Here is a 20432-nt window from a genome sequence, read left to right on the forward strand (position 1 = left end):
TTTTGAGCTAACCTCTGACCCACAGATTGTCTCTATAAAAGTAGTCTCCTTATAGCCTAAATTATAAACCTAGAACAAATGCGTAGCATAATTCATTAGCTGTATAAAGAGACTGTCTTTCCTTCTATTGCTTTCTACACAGTCTACTCTCGGGTTACCAAAAGTGGACATAGTTCACTGTCAGGCCTCCTTTAAGATCTGTCTAAAAATAACTTGCTTTATTTTAAAACACTTTGGATATCAGTGATACCTGCCTATCACATAAATCAAAACCATGGCTATATATTGTTTCCAAGAATTTTAACAGGAAAAAATATAAGTAATGAATATAGATTCTTTGGCAAATGGCTGTTCTAAGTAAATATCAGAGAAAAAGAAAACATGCTCATAGTGTAGACTAAACCATTACTAAATTACACCCTTAAACCAAATTTATTGTCACCAGGTCATTAGAACTCTACTAAATGACTTTTGATTAGTAAAATGAGAGTTGGAGAAGTGATGAGTTTTTTCAAAATGTATATTCTTCAAAATGGTTTTCAAACAAGCCAGGCAAATCATTAACAACCAACTTGAAATTAAAACACTATGCTGGGGCAGCCCCGGTGGCGCAGCGATTTAGCGCCGCCTGCAGCCCAGGGCGTGATCCTGGAGACCCTGGCTCCAGTCCCACGTCAGGCTCTCCGTATGATGCCTGCTTCTCCCTCTGCCTGTGTCTCTGCCTCTCTCTCTGTCTCTATAAATAAATAAATAAAATCTTTAAAAATAGATAGATAGATAGATAGATAGATAGATAGATAGATAGATAGATAGATAGAACGAACACTATGCTGTAACTACGCTAGACCAGACCTTTGGTCTGTACTTAGTAATTGATTACTCTGAAAAAGCCTTATTGAGTCAAAAAGTTCCTCGCCCTTCCTGTACTTAAATCTTTCAGAGAATAAAATGAGGGCAATATAAATTCATCTCACAAAGTTTTTCTTTCCCCCCAAAGATTTTATTTATTTGAGAAAGAGTGAGAAAGAGCACAAGCGGGTGGGAAAGGACAGAAGGGAGAAGTAAACTCTGCTGAGCAAGGAGCCAGACACAACAGGCTCAACAGGACAGGCTCTGCACAGGGCAGGATCCCAGGACCCTGAGACTATGACCTGAGCAGAAGGCAGACACTTAGCTGACTGAGCCACCCAGAAGCCCCTCATAAAGGATAGAAAGACTGAAAACAGGGACGCCTAGGTGGCTCAGCGGTTTAGCACCTGATTTCGGCCCAGGGCATGATCCTGGAGTCCTGGGATGGAGCCTGCTTCTCCCTCTCTGCCTGTGTCTCTGTGTTGATGGGAAGAACCCAGTAATGAGAGTTTGAAAACATAAGTGAGAGATAGGATAACCAAAAGATCAAGGTTCCTAAGAATTCAGAAAATGAGATGCAGACCTGATAGAAGTGAGAAGCAACTGGCTATACCTAGGAAGTTTTACTAAATCAGAGGTGAAGGGTTGATGGTTACAGTATATTTAAGAAAATGACTACAATTATAGACCTTATAATCCAAATAAATTAGAAGATAAGACCTAATGAAGAAAATATTGGAGCCAGTTTTGAATAAGGTTTTGATGAAATTTAAGAACTAATGCAGGGATTTGTTTAACATGATTGAACTGAACACATCTGTTTGCTCACAGGTCCCTTCCAAAAATCCACTAAAATCAGAGTAAAGAGATTTTTTGAAATGGGGTGGGGGGTACCACAAGGACAAAAGGAATAAAACCATGACTATTATTAAGAAAACTGTAGGGACACCTGGGTGGCTCAGCAGTTGAGCATCTGCCTTCAGCTCAGGGCATGATCCTGGAGTCCCAGGATCAAGTCCCACATCGGGCTCCTTGCATGGAGCCTGCTTCTCCCTCTGCCTATGTCTTTGCCTCTGTGTCTCTCATGAGTAAATAAATAAAATCTTAAAAAAAAAAAAAAAAACATTAAGAAAACTGCAGAAACTAGAATGCTAATGAAGGAGTTAACTGTCTTAGCAAGACTGAAAAAGTTGAAAGTTTCAGAGGAAGGACAAGATGAGAAAGGGGAAGCCAAGGGGCAAAATGATTCATGTTGCAAAATCTCAGTTAGGCTCAGGAATTAAAAGTACCAGGTACATCTGAAGGCAGATGCACAGGTAGAACAAAAAAACAAAAGAGTGGGCTCAAAATCTGTATAAGCAGTCAGACTGATATTTTCTCCCTGAGTGGCCAGGCTACTATCCTCCCACCATCACAGAAGACTCACTTTGGGAAGACTGACACAGAGGGATTCTAGACTCTTGGCCAACAGACTCACCTAAGGACAGGAATATCATATTTAAAACAGATGAAATTAAAGCCTACATACTTAGTGGTAAAATCCATCCCCTGGTTCCTTCTCCTACCTGCCAGCGGCAGCCCCATTTATATCCAGAGGATTGCTCTCAGGATAAAAGTGGTCCAAGAAAAGAAGACCAAACAAATACAAGAGAAAAGGGGTAAAGGTTTCCTTCTCAATTAGTCATCAAACGAGGGAGTAATCCAAGAAAAGATCATAGGATCCAGGATTCAATGCATCTAACATAAGAAAGAACATAATTCTCCAGAGTGTTAGAGATCCCAGAACAATAATTATGCAACAGACCTGGAGAATAACAAGGTCAGATTGGAGGAGGAAGATAGAATGCTCTTGGGAGAGGTTTCCTTCTACCAAAAAAGGAAACAGATTACCAAACTGAACATACTAAGAGAATATTTACATATGCAGAAAGTTTTGGACAGGGCAGCCCCCAGGGCTCAGCGGTTTAGCGCCGCCTACACCCTAGGGCGTAATCCTGGAGACCCAGGATCCAGTCCCACGGCGGGATCCCTGCATGGAGCCTGCTTCTCCCTCTGCCTGTGTCTCTGCCTCTCTCTCTCTGTCTCTCATGAATAAATAAATAAAATCTTAAAAAAAAAAAAACTAAAAAAAAAAGTTTTGGACAAATTATTGCAGATATACAGAAAATGAAGCAAATGTGAAAGAAAGAAAAAGATAATGACTACCACAAGGAAAAAAAGCTGCACAACAAAGGGAATATTACCACGTTGCTATGTGGTTCACAATGTGTACTGTGTGTATTTAACTAAAACTGACAGAACTATATTAGAGAAATGCAATGGAAGACTTTCATAGAAGAAAGTCTAAACATAATTGCTCTTTTACAGTCTAGGCCTTTCTTGTAAAGTTTCCATTTTATAACTTTTTAAAATTTTAAAAGTTTAACTTTAAAAGATTTTAACTTTTAAATATATAACTACATAGTTTTTTTTTAGAGAGGGAGAACGTGAGCAAGGGATGAGGGGGCTAGGAGAGAGAGAATCTTAAGCAGACCCCACACCCTGTGCAAGGCCCCCATAGAGGGGCTGGTTCCGACCTGAGCCAAAAGCAAGAGTTGGACACTTAACCGACTGGGCCACCCAGGCATTCCATAAGTTTTTAATTTTGATAAAAATTAAAATTATAGATTTCAAAAAAATGAAACTATTATATGAGGTTACTTGAATCCTTAAGCCAGCAAACTGGAAGAGTGGGCTGTGATCAGAGCAGATGTTAGTGATGTGGGGGGCTGGTGACTTTTTTTTAAAAGTAGGCTCCACAACCAGCCTGGAGCCCAATGTGGAGCCCAATGTGTGTTTTAACCTCATGATCCTGAGATAAAGACCTAAGCTTAACCAACTGAGCCACCCAAGCACACACTCCTCCCCTTTTTAAAGCAAGCTCTATACCCAACATAGGTCTTGAACTCACAATTCCAAGATCAAGAGCCACATGCTCTACCAAATGAGCCAGCCAGGCACCCAGGCTGGTGACTTTTTAAAAATGACAAGATTCAGGGTGTGACTGCGTGACCATAAGACTGAGTTAGTGCCATGAGGGATTGGTGACTTTTTAGTAATGACAAGACCCAAGATGTGACAGTATGACCATGTGGCTGAGAAAGGGAGGTAAAGGAATTAAGGGGCTGAAATGTCAGCTGAGTTGTGGATTCTGATGCTGACGTTGCCTATAAATGATGATGTGGAACTGTGCTAGATGTTTTTTCCAGGTCAACTTTTCCACTCTTCCCTGGTTTTTGCCCCAATATGCTGATCTATATGGACTATTATCTTTTTTTTTTTTAATTTTTTTTATTTATTTATGATAGTCACAGAGAGAGAGAGAGAGAGAGGCAGAGACACAGGCAAGGGAAGAAGCAGGCTCCATGCACCAGGAGCCCGACGTGGGATTCGATCCCAGGCCTCCAGGATCGCGCCCTGGGCCAAAGGCAGGCGCCAAACCGCTGCTCCACCCAGGGATCCCTATATGGACTATTATCAACAAGTTCCTGTTTCTCCTAGCTTTTGGTTGGGTTTGCTCAAAGAAGAATCCCAGGAGGCTCGGGGAATAAGGTCAATATAGTTATTCCTCCAGCCCTCTCCCTGAAAAATCACCTCATGATGACTGTCCCTTCAAATGAAAACTGCTACTCCTCTCAAGGCAACCAACTCCATACCTCCCTTCAGAGTTCAAGTAATCACTCCCTCTCCTATTCTTTCCAGCCTACAAATGTTAACAATTTGGCTACAGGTTACTACACTATCTCTTATAGTACCACATTAGACCAAAACCTTTATAAACAATACTTTTATAAAATAAACCCTCCTTGAATTATTCTATTACAAATGTGTTATCTGTTCCTGTTGGGACCCTTACTGTAAATAGTAATAACGATGACGATGTAAGATTATAATAGCAGTGGAAAGTAAGAAAAGTACCATTTAAATAACTACTAACATCTTAAACTATGACTTCCCTAAGCTCTTTGCAGATATTAACTCATTTCATCATCACAAACATACTATGTGGCAAGTGGAGATTTTTGTCTGGTTCATTTCCATATACCAATGCCTACCACAGTTGCTGGTACAGAGTAAGCACTCAAAATATTAATGTAAAATACAAATGGGACGCCTGGGTGGCTCAGTTGGTTTAGCATCCGTGTTTGGCTCAGGTCATGATCCTGGGGTCCTGAGATCAAGCCCCGCATAGGGCTCCCTGCTTGGTGGGGAGTCTGCTCCCTCTCCCTTTGCCATTTCCCCCAATTGTGCTCTGGCTCTGTCAAATAAATAAATAAATAAATAAATAAATAAATAAATAAATAAATAAAATCTTTAAAAAATAAATAAAATACAACAATAAGCAAGTTTAGTAGGGAAAAGGTGACTTTTGGTATGATGTATCAGATTTGTGACTCCCCAAAAACAAACTAAACATTAAATAAGAGTATATGTGGGGCACCTGGGCGGCTCAGTGGTTAAGCATCTGCCTTTGGCTCAGGTTGAAACCAGGGCCTGGGGGATCAAGTCCCACCATCAGGCTTCCTGTGGGGAGCCTACTTCTCCCTCTGCCTATGTCTTCACCTCTCTGTCTCTCATGAATAAATAAATAAAATCTTAAAAATAAAAAAAAAAAGAATATATGTGAATGGTTTTTCTTGTGTAGCCTACATGAGTCTTACTCCTTTATCTTCCCATGAGGTTATCCAGAACTTGGGGTTCCCCAATTTTTAAATGTAATATTTAAAACCAAAGCTGCAAAATTTTAAATATGTACTATGTACCTGCACAGCCGAGAGCCTCACTTAAAAGGGCAAAGCACCCTAAAGTATCAGTTACTAGCTTTTAAAAAGAAAGAGAAGGGAGTAAACTTTAAAAATATGCTTGGGAATTAAAATGCAAAAATAAAGGTAAAGTCAGTAAGATCATCGAATATACACACACACAAATAAGACACAGGAAAAGTGAATATAAAACATAGAGGATGGTAAGACCTGTGCATCAAAGAGTGCAGAGATACAATAGGTATAACAGGTTGTAATTAAACCCCTAACCGGATATCCACACAATCATATGGAATAATCAAGGCAGCTATGATACCAATATCTTATAAAGAAATTAAAGTCAGAGGGGAAAAACCAGGTCAAGGAACAAATATGCATCAAAAGGTGAACTGCAAGAATTTCCTGAAATCAGAACCGGTATTTTTTTTTCTTTTTTTGCATCATGGTGTACTCCAAAACACGGCGGAAATTCACGTGTAACAGAAATCTAGAAACCTGAGAAGTTTCGAGAATGAGAGACTCAAACTATCGCTGTTAATGAAAAATCAGTGAGGCACACACAGTGAGGTGTAAGGCTACTGCTGGGATGGAACTGCCAGGCTCAACACTGGGACACCGAGAGGAGACGGAGAAAGCATCCGTAAGTGGAAGATGGAGAAAGAATGGGACTGGATTTGGCTGAAGGACGACTAAACGCGAAAGCAGAGCCTAAGAAGTAGCAAGCGTATAACTTAAACACGACCAGATCCGTGCCACAAGCGAGTACGGGACCTACAAATCAAGATTCTACGGGGTGGGGAAAGGGCCAGTTCGCGACCGACCAGAAGGAAGTAGTTTCCGAAAAGCGGCGTAAATGTAGCTTCGCAGCCCCACCCCGCGGCAGCAGCTCCTCCCTAAGGAGCATCTCACGAGGCCAACCACCCCGCTCAGGCTCCAGCTTGAGCCCGGGTCCCACCCCGCCCTTGCCCCGCGGCGCAGAACGGCCTCTCTGGGCCCCTCACCGAACGCTGCAGCTCCCCAAGCCAAAATGAGGCGCGCTCCTTTCCGCTGGGATCTGGGTCGTGGTAAAGCGCCTGCACTGCCTGGTATACGAGCTGCAAAGTCGGCTTTGCCCCTTCCATGGTGGTGGCAGTGGTAGCGGCAGCGACGGCTCTGGCTGTTCTCCCGAGGCTTCTCCGGTTGCTCCGCCTTCAAGCTTCCTCACTGTGTCGGCCACGGCCGCTCCCTGACTGGCGCCATCTCCTCTTTGGCCGTTACCAGGGCAGAGGGGTTCCCGTGGAAGCTGCCCCCTCGGAAACAGAGGTTAGATTGTATTCGGGTTCCCGGCCTTTTTTCCTATCCTCCCACTAGACTCCAGACTTCTGAGTTCAGACGCCGATACTCGCTTCTTCACCCACTGACTCACCCTCCGAAGTCTGTCCTCACGCCACACAAACCACGCAGCGTACCTAAGCCGCGTTAACACGGACCGGAAGCCGCGGCACCGGTACCTTTGGCACACTTCCGCCTGGTGCAGCGCAAACGGCCTCCTTCCCGGCACGCCTCCTCCTGTCTCCCCGCCCCCTCCCGGAAGTGGTCCTGCCAGGCCGGGAGCCGGGAAGAGGCAGTTGGATGTGGTTCTCTCCGTTACTTGCTTACGACTGGAGCAATAGGAGCGGCGTGTATTCTGTACCTGAGCGGCACTTCTCTCCTTGAAAGTGGTCCGAGGTCCTTCCAACGCCCTTCGGACTTCTCCATCCCTATCCAGGGAATCCTTCCTGACGCCCGTGAAGAAGGCGCCTCAATCCAGCCATCCGTGCGGTATGCACCGTACTGGAAATGCAAAGATGACTGAAGACAGGGTTCCTATCCTGGCTGTAGTAGATGAGACAGACGCGTAAGCAAATAATGTACAAAACTGAAATATGTGCCACATCCAGATGAATAAAAAATGCTTACAATCCCTGTATAGCCCCCTTCCTACTAAGTTCTTACACCCCAAAAGGTGTTTCATTCTATTGCTCAGGACACTGAACTCCACAGTATTTACATACATTTCTAGGGTCATTGAATTGAATTTTTGTGTATATCTTTCCGAATCAGGAAAAAAAAAATCAATGGTCTAACAATTCTTAATTCACAAAAGAAAATAGGAATTTTGGAATCTGCACTCTGAAGAAATTTTGGACAAAAGGGGAGCAGCATGTTAAAGGATTGCTCAACATTGATGCTAGTCCTTTGCAATAATAAATGCCACTATTTGATGAATGCTTACAACGTGTAAAGCACTGTAGTTAAAAAGATCTGATTTAATCCTCTTGACAGCTACACCATCTGAATCCCCATTTTATAGAATAAGAAGTAGGTAATGTACTTTGCCCAAGGTTACATAGTTCTTAAAGTCAGGATTTGAATCCAAATCAGTTTCACTATCCTGAAGCCTGTTAAATAATACTATTCCTATCAGCCTGTGTATTTGTTTCTGAATTGTTACTCTCAACAGATTTGAATAGCCAACATCATAATGGAAAACACTGTTACTGCACGGAACTGATATGATTTCAGACAAAAGAAAAGAAACTTAATATTCTGGCAACCTAATTCATCCATTCATTCAGAAAAAAAAATTAGTAAAGTCATTATGGTCTCTGCCCTCAAGGAGTTTACAGTCTAATTGAAAGACAAGCAATTCAATATAGTTTAAAAGCTCTATGAATATTCACAAGCTAAAGAATGATGTTGGACCTACCTTGCACATATACAAAAAAATAAATTCTAGATCTAAGTGTAAGAGCTAAAACTATAGAATCCTTGGAAAAAAATGGGACTATATTTTCATGATCCTGGATTAGGCATTGGTTTCTTAGTACTAAAAGTACAATGAAAAGAAAAATAGATAAATCAGACTTCATCAAAACTAAAAACTTCTGTGTCAAAGGTAATGATTAAAAGTGAAATGACAATCCACAAGATGAAAGAAAATTTTTGCAAATCATATATCTAAAGGTTTAGCATGCAAAATGTATAAGGAACCCTTATGATTCAACAATGAAAACACAATTCAATTTTTTTAAATAGGCAAAGGATTTGAACAGATATTTTTCCAAAAAAGACATACAAATCCATATGCAGATATGCTCAACATCACTAATAATCAGGGAAATGCAATTCAAAACCATAATGAAATACCACTTCACACTCCCTAAAATGACTTGAAAAAAGACATTAAGTGTTGGTGAGGATGTGGAAAGATTGAAACCCTCACACTCTGCTGGTAGAGTTGTAAATTGGTGCAGCTGCTTTAGAAAACAGTCTGGCAATTCCCAAAAGGTTAAAGTTACCATCTAACCTAGTAGTTCCACTCCTAGGTGTGTATCCATGAGAATGAAAACCTAAGTCCCTACGGACCCTTGTGCATGAATATTCATAGCATTATTTGTAATAGCCAAAAAGTGAAAGCAACTCTAAGCCCACCAGCGGATAAATGGATAAACAAACTGTGATGCATCCACATGATAGAATATTAAATATTAAAGGGAAGAAGTACCCATCTGCAAGCCAAGGAGCAAGGCCTCTGGAGAAATTGGTCCACCAACACATTGATCTGGGACTGCCAGCCTTTAGAACTATGAGAAAATAAATTTGTTACTTTAATTAATTTAAAAAATAAAGGAATGAAGTACTGATGCATGCTACAATGTGGTCGAATCTTGAAAAGATGCTAAGTGAAAGCCAGACCAAAAAAAAAAAAAAAAAAAAAGCCACATATCTGATTTCATTAATTTGGAATATGAGAATAGGCAAATCTCCAGAGGCAGAAAGTAGATTAGTAGTTGCCAGGGGAAGTGAGGAGAGATGAAATATTCTGGAATTAGATAGTGGTGATAGTTGCACAACTTTGTGAATATAAAAACCATTTAATACATCTTTAGGATGATTGTTACGGTATGTGAATTATATTTCAATAAAATTATTATTTTAAAAAGGTTATTAGAATTTTTAAAACACCATGTAGATATTTGGCCAATATTTGCAAAAACCAACCAACCAGGCAGCCGGGGTGGCTCAGCGGTTTAGGGCCGCCTTCCGCCCGGGGCGTGATCCTGGGGTCCCGGGATCGAGTCCCACGTCAGGCCCTGCATGGAGCCTGCTTCTCCCTCTGCCTGTGTCTCTGCTTCTCTCTCTCTCTCTGTGTCTCTCATGAATGAATAAATAAAATCTTAAAAAAAAAAAACTACCAACCAACCAATCCCCCCATAGTGTCCTATTCTTCATGTCCTTAAACCATTGTCTAATATATAGTGGGTATAGTAAATGTTTTAAATAACGTGTCTTTCTAGCTCTTTAGTTAGAAAAATCAATCTAGTTGCAACACTAAATGGCTGGGGAAGGGGGCAAAAACAGAAATAAGAAACTTGTTGGGGCGCTTGGGTGGCTCAGTTGGATAACATCTGCCTTCGATTTAGGTCATGATCCAGAGGTCCTAGGATGGAGCTGCCTGCTCAGAAGGGACCCTGCTTCTCCCTCTCCCTCTGCTGCTCCCCCTGTTGTGTTCGCTCATGCTCTCTCTTTCTCTCTCTCTCTGTCAAATAAAATCTTACAAAAAAAAAAAAAAAGAAGAAAGAGAAGAAAAGAAAGAAAGAAAGAAAGAAAGAAAGAAAGAAAGAAAGAAAGAAAGAAAGAAAAAGAAAGAGGGGATCCCTGGGTGGCGCAGCGGTTTGGCGCCTGCCTTTGGCCCAGAGCGCGATCCTGGAGACCCGGGGTGGAGTCCCACGTCGGGCTCCCGGTGCATGGAGCCTGCTTATCCCTCTGCCTGTGTCTCTGCCTCTCTCTCTCTCTCTGTGACTATCATAAATAAATAAAAATTTAAAAAAAAATACTTGAGAGGTTTAAATTGACTTAGGTACCTAAAAAATACTTTAAAAAGAAAGAAAGAAAGAAGAAAGAAAGAAAGAAAGAAAGAAAGAAAGAAAGAAAGAAAGAAAGAAAGAAAGAAACTTGTGACAATCCTGGTGAGGTATGGTGGCCTAAAATGACACAGCAGTGCTGTGGAGATATGGATATTGAAGATGAATTTAGGAAAAAGAATTTTGATATGGTAATTGAGCTGTAGGGTGTGATAAAGGAAAGAGAAACCAGGCTTCTGAATATGGAATCCAGAAAAAGAAACAGCTTTTGTGATAGTAGGGAGGAAGTGCAAGGGGGAAGATGGTGAGTTTAGTTTTGGCTATGTTGAGCATTGAGGCATTTGTGAACAAGCCAAGGCCAGCAGACTGAAGCCAGGGACTGGGGTGAAGATAGAGATTTGAGAGTCATCTTCATATGTAGGTGGTGGGTGAAGACAAGGAAATGGTTCAGATGAACCAGGGAGGAGAAGGACTAAGGCAGGGCACTGCAGATAAACAGTGGATGGGCAAGGAAGTAGAAGCTAGAAAGGAGTAGCCAGAGAGGAAAGTGGAGAACCAGGAGAATTGTACTACAAAGGGATCATCCTTTAAGTAGCATCAAATGCTCCAAAGGTGTCAAGTACTATTAGAATAATAAATCTGAAATAAATTTTTAGAAATAACCTGAAATACCTGGGACACCTGGCTGGCTCCATTGGTAGAGCTTATGACTTGATCTCGGGGTTGTAAGTTTGAGCCTTTTAGAGTGTCTCTGCGGGTAAAGGGGAGCCTTGGGGGCCATCCGGGGTAATCCGCGAGTGGGTGCCGTCGCGCGCTGACCCCCGCGACCCCCGTTGCCATGCCTCGCAAAATCGAGGAAATCAAGGACTTCTTGCTGACAGCCCGGCGGAAGGACGCCAAATCCGTCAAGATCAAGAAGAATAAAGATAATGTGAAGTTTAAAGTTCGATGCAGCCGATATCTTTATACTTTGGTCATCACAGACAAAAGAGAAGGCAGAGAAACTCAAGCAGTCTCTGCCCCCAGGTTTGGCAGTGAAGGAGCTAAAATGAACTTGGCCCACCGATTTGAACTGTATTAAAATTTTTTAAATTCTTAAAAAAAAAAAAAAAGTTTGAGCCTTTTACTCACCAGCGGTGAGCATATCCAAAGGTTGAGTATCGGGATCCCTGGGTGGCGCAGCCGTTTGGTGCCTGCCTTTGGCCCAGGGCGCGATCCTGGAGACCCGGGATGGAATCCCACGTCGGGCTCCCGGTGCATGGAGCCTGCTTCTCCCTCTGTCTGTGTCTCTGCCTCTCTCTCTCTCTGTGTGTGTGTGTGTGTGTGTGACTATCATAAATAAATAAAAATTAAAAAAAAAAACAAAAACAAAGGTTGAGTATCATACCTCAATAAATAAGTTTCTCTCCAATTCCAGACAGGTGCTGCCATGGGAACTTCCATGAAAGCTTAAATCTGCCATGGGATGATGCTTGTGACTTGAGATGAACTTCAGGTTACACTAAGCATAGATTGGGGTCCCATACAGTTCTCCTTAATTCTCTTCTCTCATCCTCTGATGCCTACTCCAAACCCTAGGATGAGGAAAGCCACTGAACTTTGGGAATAAGTTGTAAAAACAGTGTGGTAGAGGCCAGTGGTTTCCCCCAAGTACCTATTCTTTTCTTGTTTGGGTTGTTCAACCCTTCCTAGAGTTCCCCGAATGAATACTTTTTTCCTAGCTAATTCAAACTCAGTTTCTGTTACCTGTCTCATCAAAAGAGTTTTGATTAAACACTCTGCTGTCTTACTTCAGGCTGCCATAACAAAACACCATACACTGGGTGGCTTAAATGACAAAAATTTATTTTCTCACAGTTCTGAGGCTTTCTGGATGTTCAAAGTCAAGGTGCCACCATGGTCAGGTTCAGGTAAGAGCTCTCTTTCTGGCTGATAGATAACCAAATTCTGGCTGTGTACTCTATGCAGTGAGAAAGTGTGATCTCTCTTCCTTTTCTTAGAAGGCCAAAGTCCTATTGGAATAGGGCACCACCCTTATGATCTCATTTGATCTTAATTACCTCCTACAGATCCTATCTGCGGATACAATCACATCAGGGTTTGGGCTTTAACATACGAATTTGGCGAATTTGGCGGGGAAGCAATTCAGTCCATAACATTTGCCTCCACTTGGCGTTAGAGAGCTAAGGGAAGGCCCTCCTATTCATCCAAAAGAAACAGATAACATCAGATTTTTTTTTATAAATTTATTTTTTATTGGTGTTCAATTTGCCAACATATAGAATAACACCCAGTGCTCATCCCATCAAGTGCCCACCTCAGTGCCCGTCACCCAGTCACCCCCACACCCCGCCCACCTCCCCTTCCTCCACCCCTAGTTCGTTTCCCAGAGTTAGGAGTCTTTGCTTGGGTTTTTACTACCATCTGTGTGCCAAAGAAATCTGATGTTTCATATCAGAAAGGGAGACAGAACATGAAACATCAGATTTCTTTGGCACACAGATGGTAGTAAAAACCCAAGCACAGCTGTGCTGACTGCTCCAGGACAGAGAAACACTATGCTTAGCTAGAAGACAAAACCCTTGGATTGAATTTCACAACTTCCTGCCAGGGGCAAGCAGCCACAATTTTCTGAGGTAGTAAAAGGACACTTGTAGGGTAAAAAGGTGCATGCATAGGAATGTTCATTCCAGGGTGGTTTGCCCTAGTGAAAAATTAAAATATCCTAAATTTCCATCCATAAGGAACTGAACATTAGAGTGTATGCATACCTTAGATCCCAAGTAGCCGTTGAAAATCAAGTCAGAACCATTGTTAATTTTGTTACATATCAATGAGGAATAGAAGCAGAAAAGTGTTCACCTTTAGCCCAAAAGGCTGTCCAACAGCCTGCAAAGTTCTGATAAGGATCAAATATGTGCTGGTTGCTAAATTCTTAAAAGGTCTCATGACTGCCTGTACATCTCACCAATAGTTAATATGAAGCTGAATGAATGATAAGCACCAGAGAAATCTTGCAAAAGTAGTTTGATGAACAGAAATTGAAAAAGACATTTATGATCTAATACTCCCAGCACATTGCCTCCCTCTTGAGCACTAAGTATATAACTACCAGCTTCACACAGTAAAAGTGCAGGTCTTTCTGCCCATGAGTCCCATCCCTATGCTATAATAAAAGCACCTTTTTTGCACCAAAAACATCTCAAGAATTCTTGACAGTTCACTCCTGGCCCTGTATCATTTATGAGAGTAGTATTTCGGTATTTTAAGAAGACAGTGATATTTAAGAAAAATGTTCTTATATATTTAGAAATACATACTGAAGTATTTACAAGTGATATGGCACCAAAAAAGAGTGTATCTGGTCTTTGTCCCCAGCTCCTGTCATGGTAGTAACAAATTATTGGAATTTCCTAAGTAATAAGAATGTCTTTGTTATTGTAATGAAGTGACTTATGGTGGGCCCCTAGATAGCTTTGGGATGTGAGTTGGTCATCAGAAAGACTAATTCAAGGCTTGTAACTTTGGGCCCAAACATGGGAGGGGAAAAAAAAGGAGCTGGAGATTGAGTTCAATCATATGACCACTGATTTAATCAATCGTACCTAGTAACAAAACCCTGATCAAAACTCTGGACATTGGGTATCCCTGGGTGGCTCAGCAGTTTGGCGCCTGCCTTTGGCCCAGGACATGATCCCAGAGTCCCGGGATCAAGTCCCCTGTTGGGCTTCCTGCATGGAGCCTGCTTCTCCCTCTGCCTGTGTCTCTGCCTCTCTCTCTCTCTCTCTGTCTATCATTAATAAATAAATAAATAAATCTTTAGGGCAGCCCGGGTGGCCCAGCAGTTTAGCACCACCTTCAGCCAAGGGTGTGATCCTGCAGACCTGGGATCAAGTCCCATGTCAGGCTCCCTGCCTGGAGCCTGCTTCTCCCTCTGCTTGTGTCTCTGCCCCTCTCTCTGTGTCTCATGAAAAAATAAATAAAATCTTTAAATAAATAAATAAATAAATAAATAAATCTTAAAAAAAAAAAACCACTCTGGACATTGAGGGGTGCCTGAGTGGATGCCCCATGCATCCAACTCTTGATTTTTTTTTTTTTTTAAGATTTTGTTTATTTATTTGACAGAGAAAGAGAGAGACTGCAAAGCAGGGGGAGGGGCAAAGGGAGAAGGAGAAGCAGGCTCCCCACTGAGCAGAGAGCCTGATGGAATGCAGGGCTGGATCCCATGGCCTTGAAATCATGATGTGAGCCAAAGGCAGATGCTTAACCTACTGAGCCACCCAGGCACCCCCAACTCTTGATTTTGGCTCAACCCCGATCCTTGATGCCTTCAGCTTCACAACCTGAGACAGGCGTAAACCCAGCATTCAACAAATCTCTTTTCCCTCAAACCCACAATCAGGGCTCACGTGTCCAATCAAGGACAGCATCTGCCTTTGTCTGGCTGTCCACTCAGAAGTGCCTTCAGTCCAGGCCAGCTTTTCACTCCATTTCACTTGCAAAGCATATTCATGCTTCTGGAAGAGCCTGGGAGAGGGCGGCTGGTAAATAGAAATAATGAATTTCTTTCTTTCTTTTCTTTTTTTTTTTTTGAGATCATGAATTTCTATGGAAAAATGAGAGCACAAATTAACTCTTCACAGTCAAAAGGAGCCTTGTTTAAAGATGTTCTCAGGGACAGTTCTGATATACTGGGGTGGGAAAGCACTGAGTAGGTTCAAATTTTTCTCAACATTAACAAAGTGAGATTTGTTCTATTTTATTTATTTATTTATTTATTTATTTATTTATTTATTTATTTATTATCGTTGTTGTTATTCTGTGCCCAGTAGCCTCTGGTGCCCAGAGACCAAAAATGGGAGATTTGTTCCAGCAAAGGAAATAAACTACTGCTCAGAGAACCCAGGGGAAATGGAGAAAAAACACACAGTTCAGTAATGGTCCACCAAGCTCTCCCTGCATCATACTCTTCTATCTCCTACAAAGTCTTCCTTCCTCTGTTGAGCTCTTCACTTTGGAAGCCATATATTGGGGTAAGGGGAGGAGCTTCCTCCTGACAAGATTAATTTATATAAGATGTATTATATCCACATTTATTGACACTGAACTCAATTTTATTTCATGTTTTTAAGCAATGCATTGGGACTGGTGTGATCCAAACTGTTGCCCAACCAGGCTGAAAGGAGAATGTGCTTCCTCACAAATGCAGAAGGCCCCTCTTGGCTATAGGAAGAGCAAAAGAACTCTCTCTTGTATGGCGTGGTGGAAAGAGGTCTGTCCTAAAATCAGAACCCCTGGTGCCAATCCCAACACCGCTTTTTTCTAGCCGTGTGACCCTAACCACATTAACTATTTTCCTAAGTTGGACTCTCTTGTTCAAAGAGGTCATAATAGTTAACAACCATGCACAAGGAGGACCAAGTAAAATCATGTGAAAGTGCCTTAGAAAGGCTTAGTGAAAGCAATTGTTAAGGTAATTAAACACCATTTTACAAATATGTGAAGTCAAACAGTCATTTTTGGTCTTACTGAGAGACATAGAAATCAGAACTGTTTACCCCAAACTGACAGGCTTTGCAAATACGAAGAAACAGTGTATTTATTTATTTATTTATTTATTTTATTTATGATAGTCACAGAGAGCGAGAGAGAGGCAGAGACACAGGCAGAGGGAGAAGCAGGCTCCATGCACCGGGAGCCCGATGTGGGATTCGATCCCGGGTCTCCAGGATTGCGCCCTGGGCCAAAGGCAGGCGCCAAACCACTGCGCCACCCAGGGATCCCAGAAACAGTGTATTTAATGAGCTGACCAGGCAATAGACTAGCCAATGCTCGGTTACCTCACCGGCCCAGCACCTGTAACCACTGTCACACCTGTCACACTGCCTGCATCTCTCTGCTTACCAACCAGCTCTTGCTTCCTGAAGAATTTAGGTATTTAGATCCATTTCTGACTCTCACTTTCCTTGCCACTCTGCTTATTGAGCAGTGAGCACATACCTGCTCTGGTTCCAGGCTGCTAGATCTAGATTGCGGGGCAATGAACAGACCCTAAGCCTTCATCATTGTCCTCCATCCTTCTATATCTCTCTACAGCCTCAGACTTTCCAACTTCCCCTAAGGCCCAAATAATTCACTTTCCAGGACTCCAACTTCAGGGGCCAATCCCTCTCTCATCCTCACTTTGATTCTCCATGGTCCTATCAACCCAGTTAAGCACTCAAATCACCTGGGAGAACTTTAATTTTGGCCTTGGGTGCCTCTTTAGGCCAGTTAAATCAGAAACCCTGGGGCTAAGTCTGGAAGTCCAATCTAGGCCCTTTAAAGCTCTCAGGTGATTTTATTTTTTTAAATATTTTTATTTATTTATTCATGAGAGACACAGAGAGAAAGGCAGAGACATAGGCAGAGGGAGAATGTGCTGCCCACGGGAAGCACAATGTGGGACTTGATCCTGCAACTCGGGGATTAAGCCCTGAGCCAAAGGCAGATGCCCCACCACTGAGCCACTCAGGCATCCCTCTCAGGTGATGTTAATATGCAACTAGGTTAGTAGTTATACCTTCATTTTGTTATAGAAGTTTCTCAGCAAGGGAGCTACTGGCATTTGGGGCATAACAATTTTTCTTTGTGCAGTTCCGACTCAAGTATTGTAGAATGTCACTAGAGCATACTAGTTACGGTGACAACCAAAAATGCACCAAACATCTCCAAATACTCCCATTTGGGAGTCTTAACTTCCTTCTCTTTCTTTTTTGCAACCCTTCCCTGCAAAAGTGAAAACTCTTCTCTTCCTGCCCCAAGCCTCAGTTCCGGGGTGACCAATTGTCGTAGTTTGCTTAGGATGAAGGTGTTTCCCAGGACATGAGACTTTCAGTGCTGAAACTAGAAAAATCCCAGCTGAACTGTGTGCTTAATCACCCTAGATTTTCTTCTGTCACTGCCCGTACAGGATACCCATTTCTTTTTCTTCCCTTCTCAACCCCAACCTCCCTCCATTCAAAGGTTATACCGGGAGCAACCTTGAAGAGGTTGCTGACACAAACCAGGCCACCTGAGTTTCCCCCCAGAATCTGCAGTTGGAACTGGATCCTGGTTTCAATTTGGCTGGTGCTCTAAAAAATAAAAATAAAAAATAATAATAATTAAATGTGGGGATTGTTGGTAGCCATTTTCTTTTTTATATGTTTTTTAAAGATTTTATTTATTTGAGAGAGCACAAGCAGGGGGAGTAGTAGAGGGAGAAGCAGGCTCCCTGCTGAGCCTGGAGACCAACTACGTGGGGCTCAATCCTAGGACCCTGAGATCATGACCTGAGCCAAAGGCACATACTTAACTGACTGAGCCACCCAGGTGCCCCAATTGGTAGCCATTTTCTACCATGATAACTACTGTGGGCTGGGGGGGAGGATGAGCAGTGCTGAGAGTCTGTCTGTAGCAATAAAGGAAACACACCCAGAAAGAGCAGAGGGGAGGTAAGTTTCTACCTCCCCTCTGACTTCCCCACAGCGCTCAAGTAATGTTCAAACTTGATACTACACCAGCATCCATCACCAGAGAGTTCCTAAGAACACAGACTGATGTGTTTGTATTACTATATTGAAACCCTAATGCCCAATCTGATGGTAGTAGGATGTGGGACCCTTGGGAGGTGCTTAGATCATGAGGGTGGAACTCTCATGAGTAGGGTTATGCTCTTATAAAAGAGACCGCAGAGCTCTCTAGTCTTTTCTCCCATGGGAAGACACAATGAGAAGTCTGTGACTCAGAAGAGAATCCTCATCTGACCATCCTGGCACCCTGATTTCAGACTTCCAGGCTCCAGAACTATGGGAAATAAAATTCTCTTGTCTGTAATGCTGTCCAGTCTGAAGTATTTTGTTATAGCAGCTCAAACAGACTGAGATGGTGTCTTCTGAAGCACATTTTTAGTTTTGATGAAATCCAATTTATCTATTTGTGGTTGTAACTCATGCTTTTGGTGTCATATCTAGGAATCTTTTGACAAATCCAAGATCATGATTTACCCTCACATTTTCTTTTAAGGCTTTTATAGTTTTATATTTTATATCCATTTTGAGTTAGTTCTTATTTTTTTTTAGTTAGTTCTTATATATGGTGTGAGAACTCCATTCTTTTGCTTGTGAATAACTAGTTTTTGCAACATTTCTTGAAAAGATTATTCTTTCCCCATTTAAATGGTCTTGCACCCTTGTTGAAAATCAGTTGACCATAGATGGATGGTTTATTCTTATGCCAATATCACACTATGTTGATTGCCATCATTTTATTGTAAATTTATTTTAAGGATTTATTTATTTATTTATTTATTTATTTGAGAGAGAGAGAGAGAAAGCACGAGTGGGGGAGGGACAGAGAGAGAAGCAGACTTCCCTCTGAGCAGAGAACCCAAGACTCAGGTCTCCATCTCAAGACACTGGGATCAGGATGCAAGCCGAAGGCAGATGCTTAACTGACTGAGCCACCCAGGCGCCCCCACTTTATTGTAAATTTTGAAACCGAGATATGTGATCCTTCTGTTACTTCTTTGTTTCAAGACTGTTTTGGCTATTCTGTGTCCCTCACTATTCGATATAAATTTTAGAATCATCTTGTTAATTTCTATAAAGAAGTTAGCTGAGACTCTGATAGAGATTATACTGAATCAGTAGATCACTTTGGAAATATTGCCATCTTAAAAATTTATGTATATATATATTCTGCACCACAATAGAATCATGTTCATTTTACTATTAAGATAATGATTTTCTTCAAGATAAACCTTTACTATATGATCCAGCAATTTTATTTCTGGGTATATATCCAAAAGAACTGAAAGCAGGAACCTAAAAATTTATTTGTACACCTATGTTAACAGCAGCATTATTCATAATAGCCAAGAGGTAAAAGCAATCTAAATGGTCATTAACAGATGAATGGATAAACAAAATGTGGGATATATATATACAATGGAATATCATTCTGCCTTAAAAAAGAATGAAATTCTGACATATGCTATAATATGGATGAACCTCATAGACATTAAGCTGAATGAATTAATTCAGTCACAAAAGATGAATACTTACGATCCACTTATATGCCTAGGATATTCAAATTTATAAAAACAGAAAATAGAATTGTGGTTGCCTGTAGCTGAGTAGAATGGAAAGTTGTTGTTTAATGGACATAAGAGTTTCAGCTCTGCAAGATGAAGAGATTCTAGAAATTGATTGCACAATAATATGAGTACATTTAACAGTACTATTCAGTACACTTAAAAAATGGTTAAGGTGGTAAATTTTATGTAATACATTTTTTAACCACAATGAAAAGATAATTTAGAAGCCTTATTTTATTTTTAAGATTTTATTTATTTATTCATGAGAGACACAGAGAGAGAGGCAGAGACACAGGCAGAGGGAGAAGCGGGCTTCATGCAGAGAGCCCAATGTGGGACTCAATCCTGGGACTCCAGGATCATGCCCTGGGCCAAAGGCAGGCGCCAAACTGCTGAGCCACCCAGGGATCCCCTAATTTAGAAATTTTTAAAAAACTGAAAGAAGGCCTTTTGATTTGACCAAAGGAAGCAATTAGTGTCTAGATTTAGCTCGTGCTAAAAACACTTCTTTGGTTTAATTTATGGAGATGTTTATACAGTCAACTTCTAATTATCCTGTCAGAACTTCTCTGCCCCAAGAATCATCCTAATCCCCAGGCCAACAATAAACAGAAACTGAACCAAAAGGATAGACTGTATGACTCTCACTGTGTTTCTGTTATGCCAAGTGGGCATTTCTGGGTCACCTCCTATTATGTCCCAGGATTTAAGATGCAATCTAATATGCCACTCCGCATACATTAGTTAAGGATTAGGCCTTATTAGATAAGGGGA

General features: G+C 41.6%; 1 protein-coding gene and 1 pseudogene across 2 annotated transcripts in view; one reads left to right on the top strand and one right to left on the bottom strand.

The window, feature by feature from the left end:
- Nucleotides 1-7146, bottom strand: part of TNPO3 (transportin 3) — an 83168-nt gene extending 76022 nt beyond the window's left edge. Inside the window, exon 1 of one of the 2 annotated variants that reach the window (XM_041727756.1) lies at nucleotides 6653-7146. In XM_041727756.1, the coding sequence (XP_041583690.1) occupies nucleotides 6653-6772 (120 nt within the window). In that variant the 5' untranslated portion in view covers nucleotides 6773-7146. The remainder of the gene's footprint in view (nucleotides 1-6652) is intronic. The other variant, XM_041727757.1, reaches the window with a different exon arrangement.
- Nucleotides 7147-11292: 4146 nt separating this feature from the next.
- LOC121474906 lies at nucleotides 11293-11649 on the top strand (annotated as a pseudogene).
- Nucleotides 11650-20432: the final 8783 nt, after the last annotated feature.

Source organism: Vulpes lagopus, chromosome 13, assembly GCF_018345385.1.
Source record: "Vulpes lagopus strain Blue_001 chromosome 13, ASM1834538v1, whole genome shotgun sequence".
NCBI classification, from domain to species: Eukaryota; Metazoa; Chordata; class Mammalia; order Carnivora; family Canidae; genus Vulpes; species Vulpes lagopus.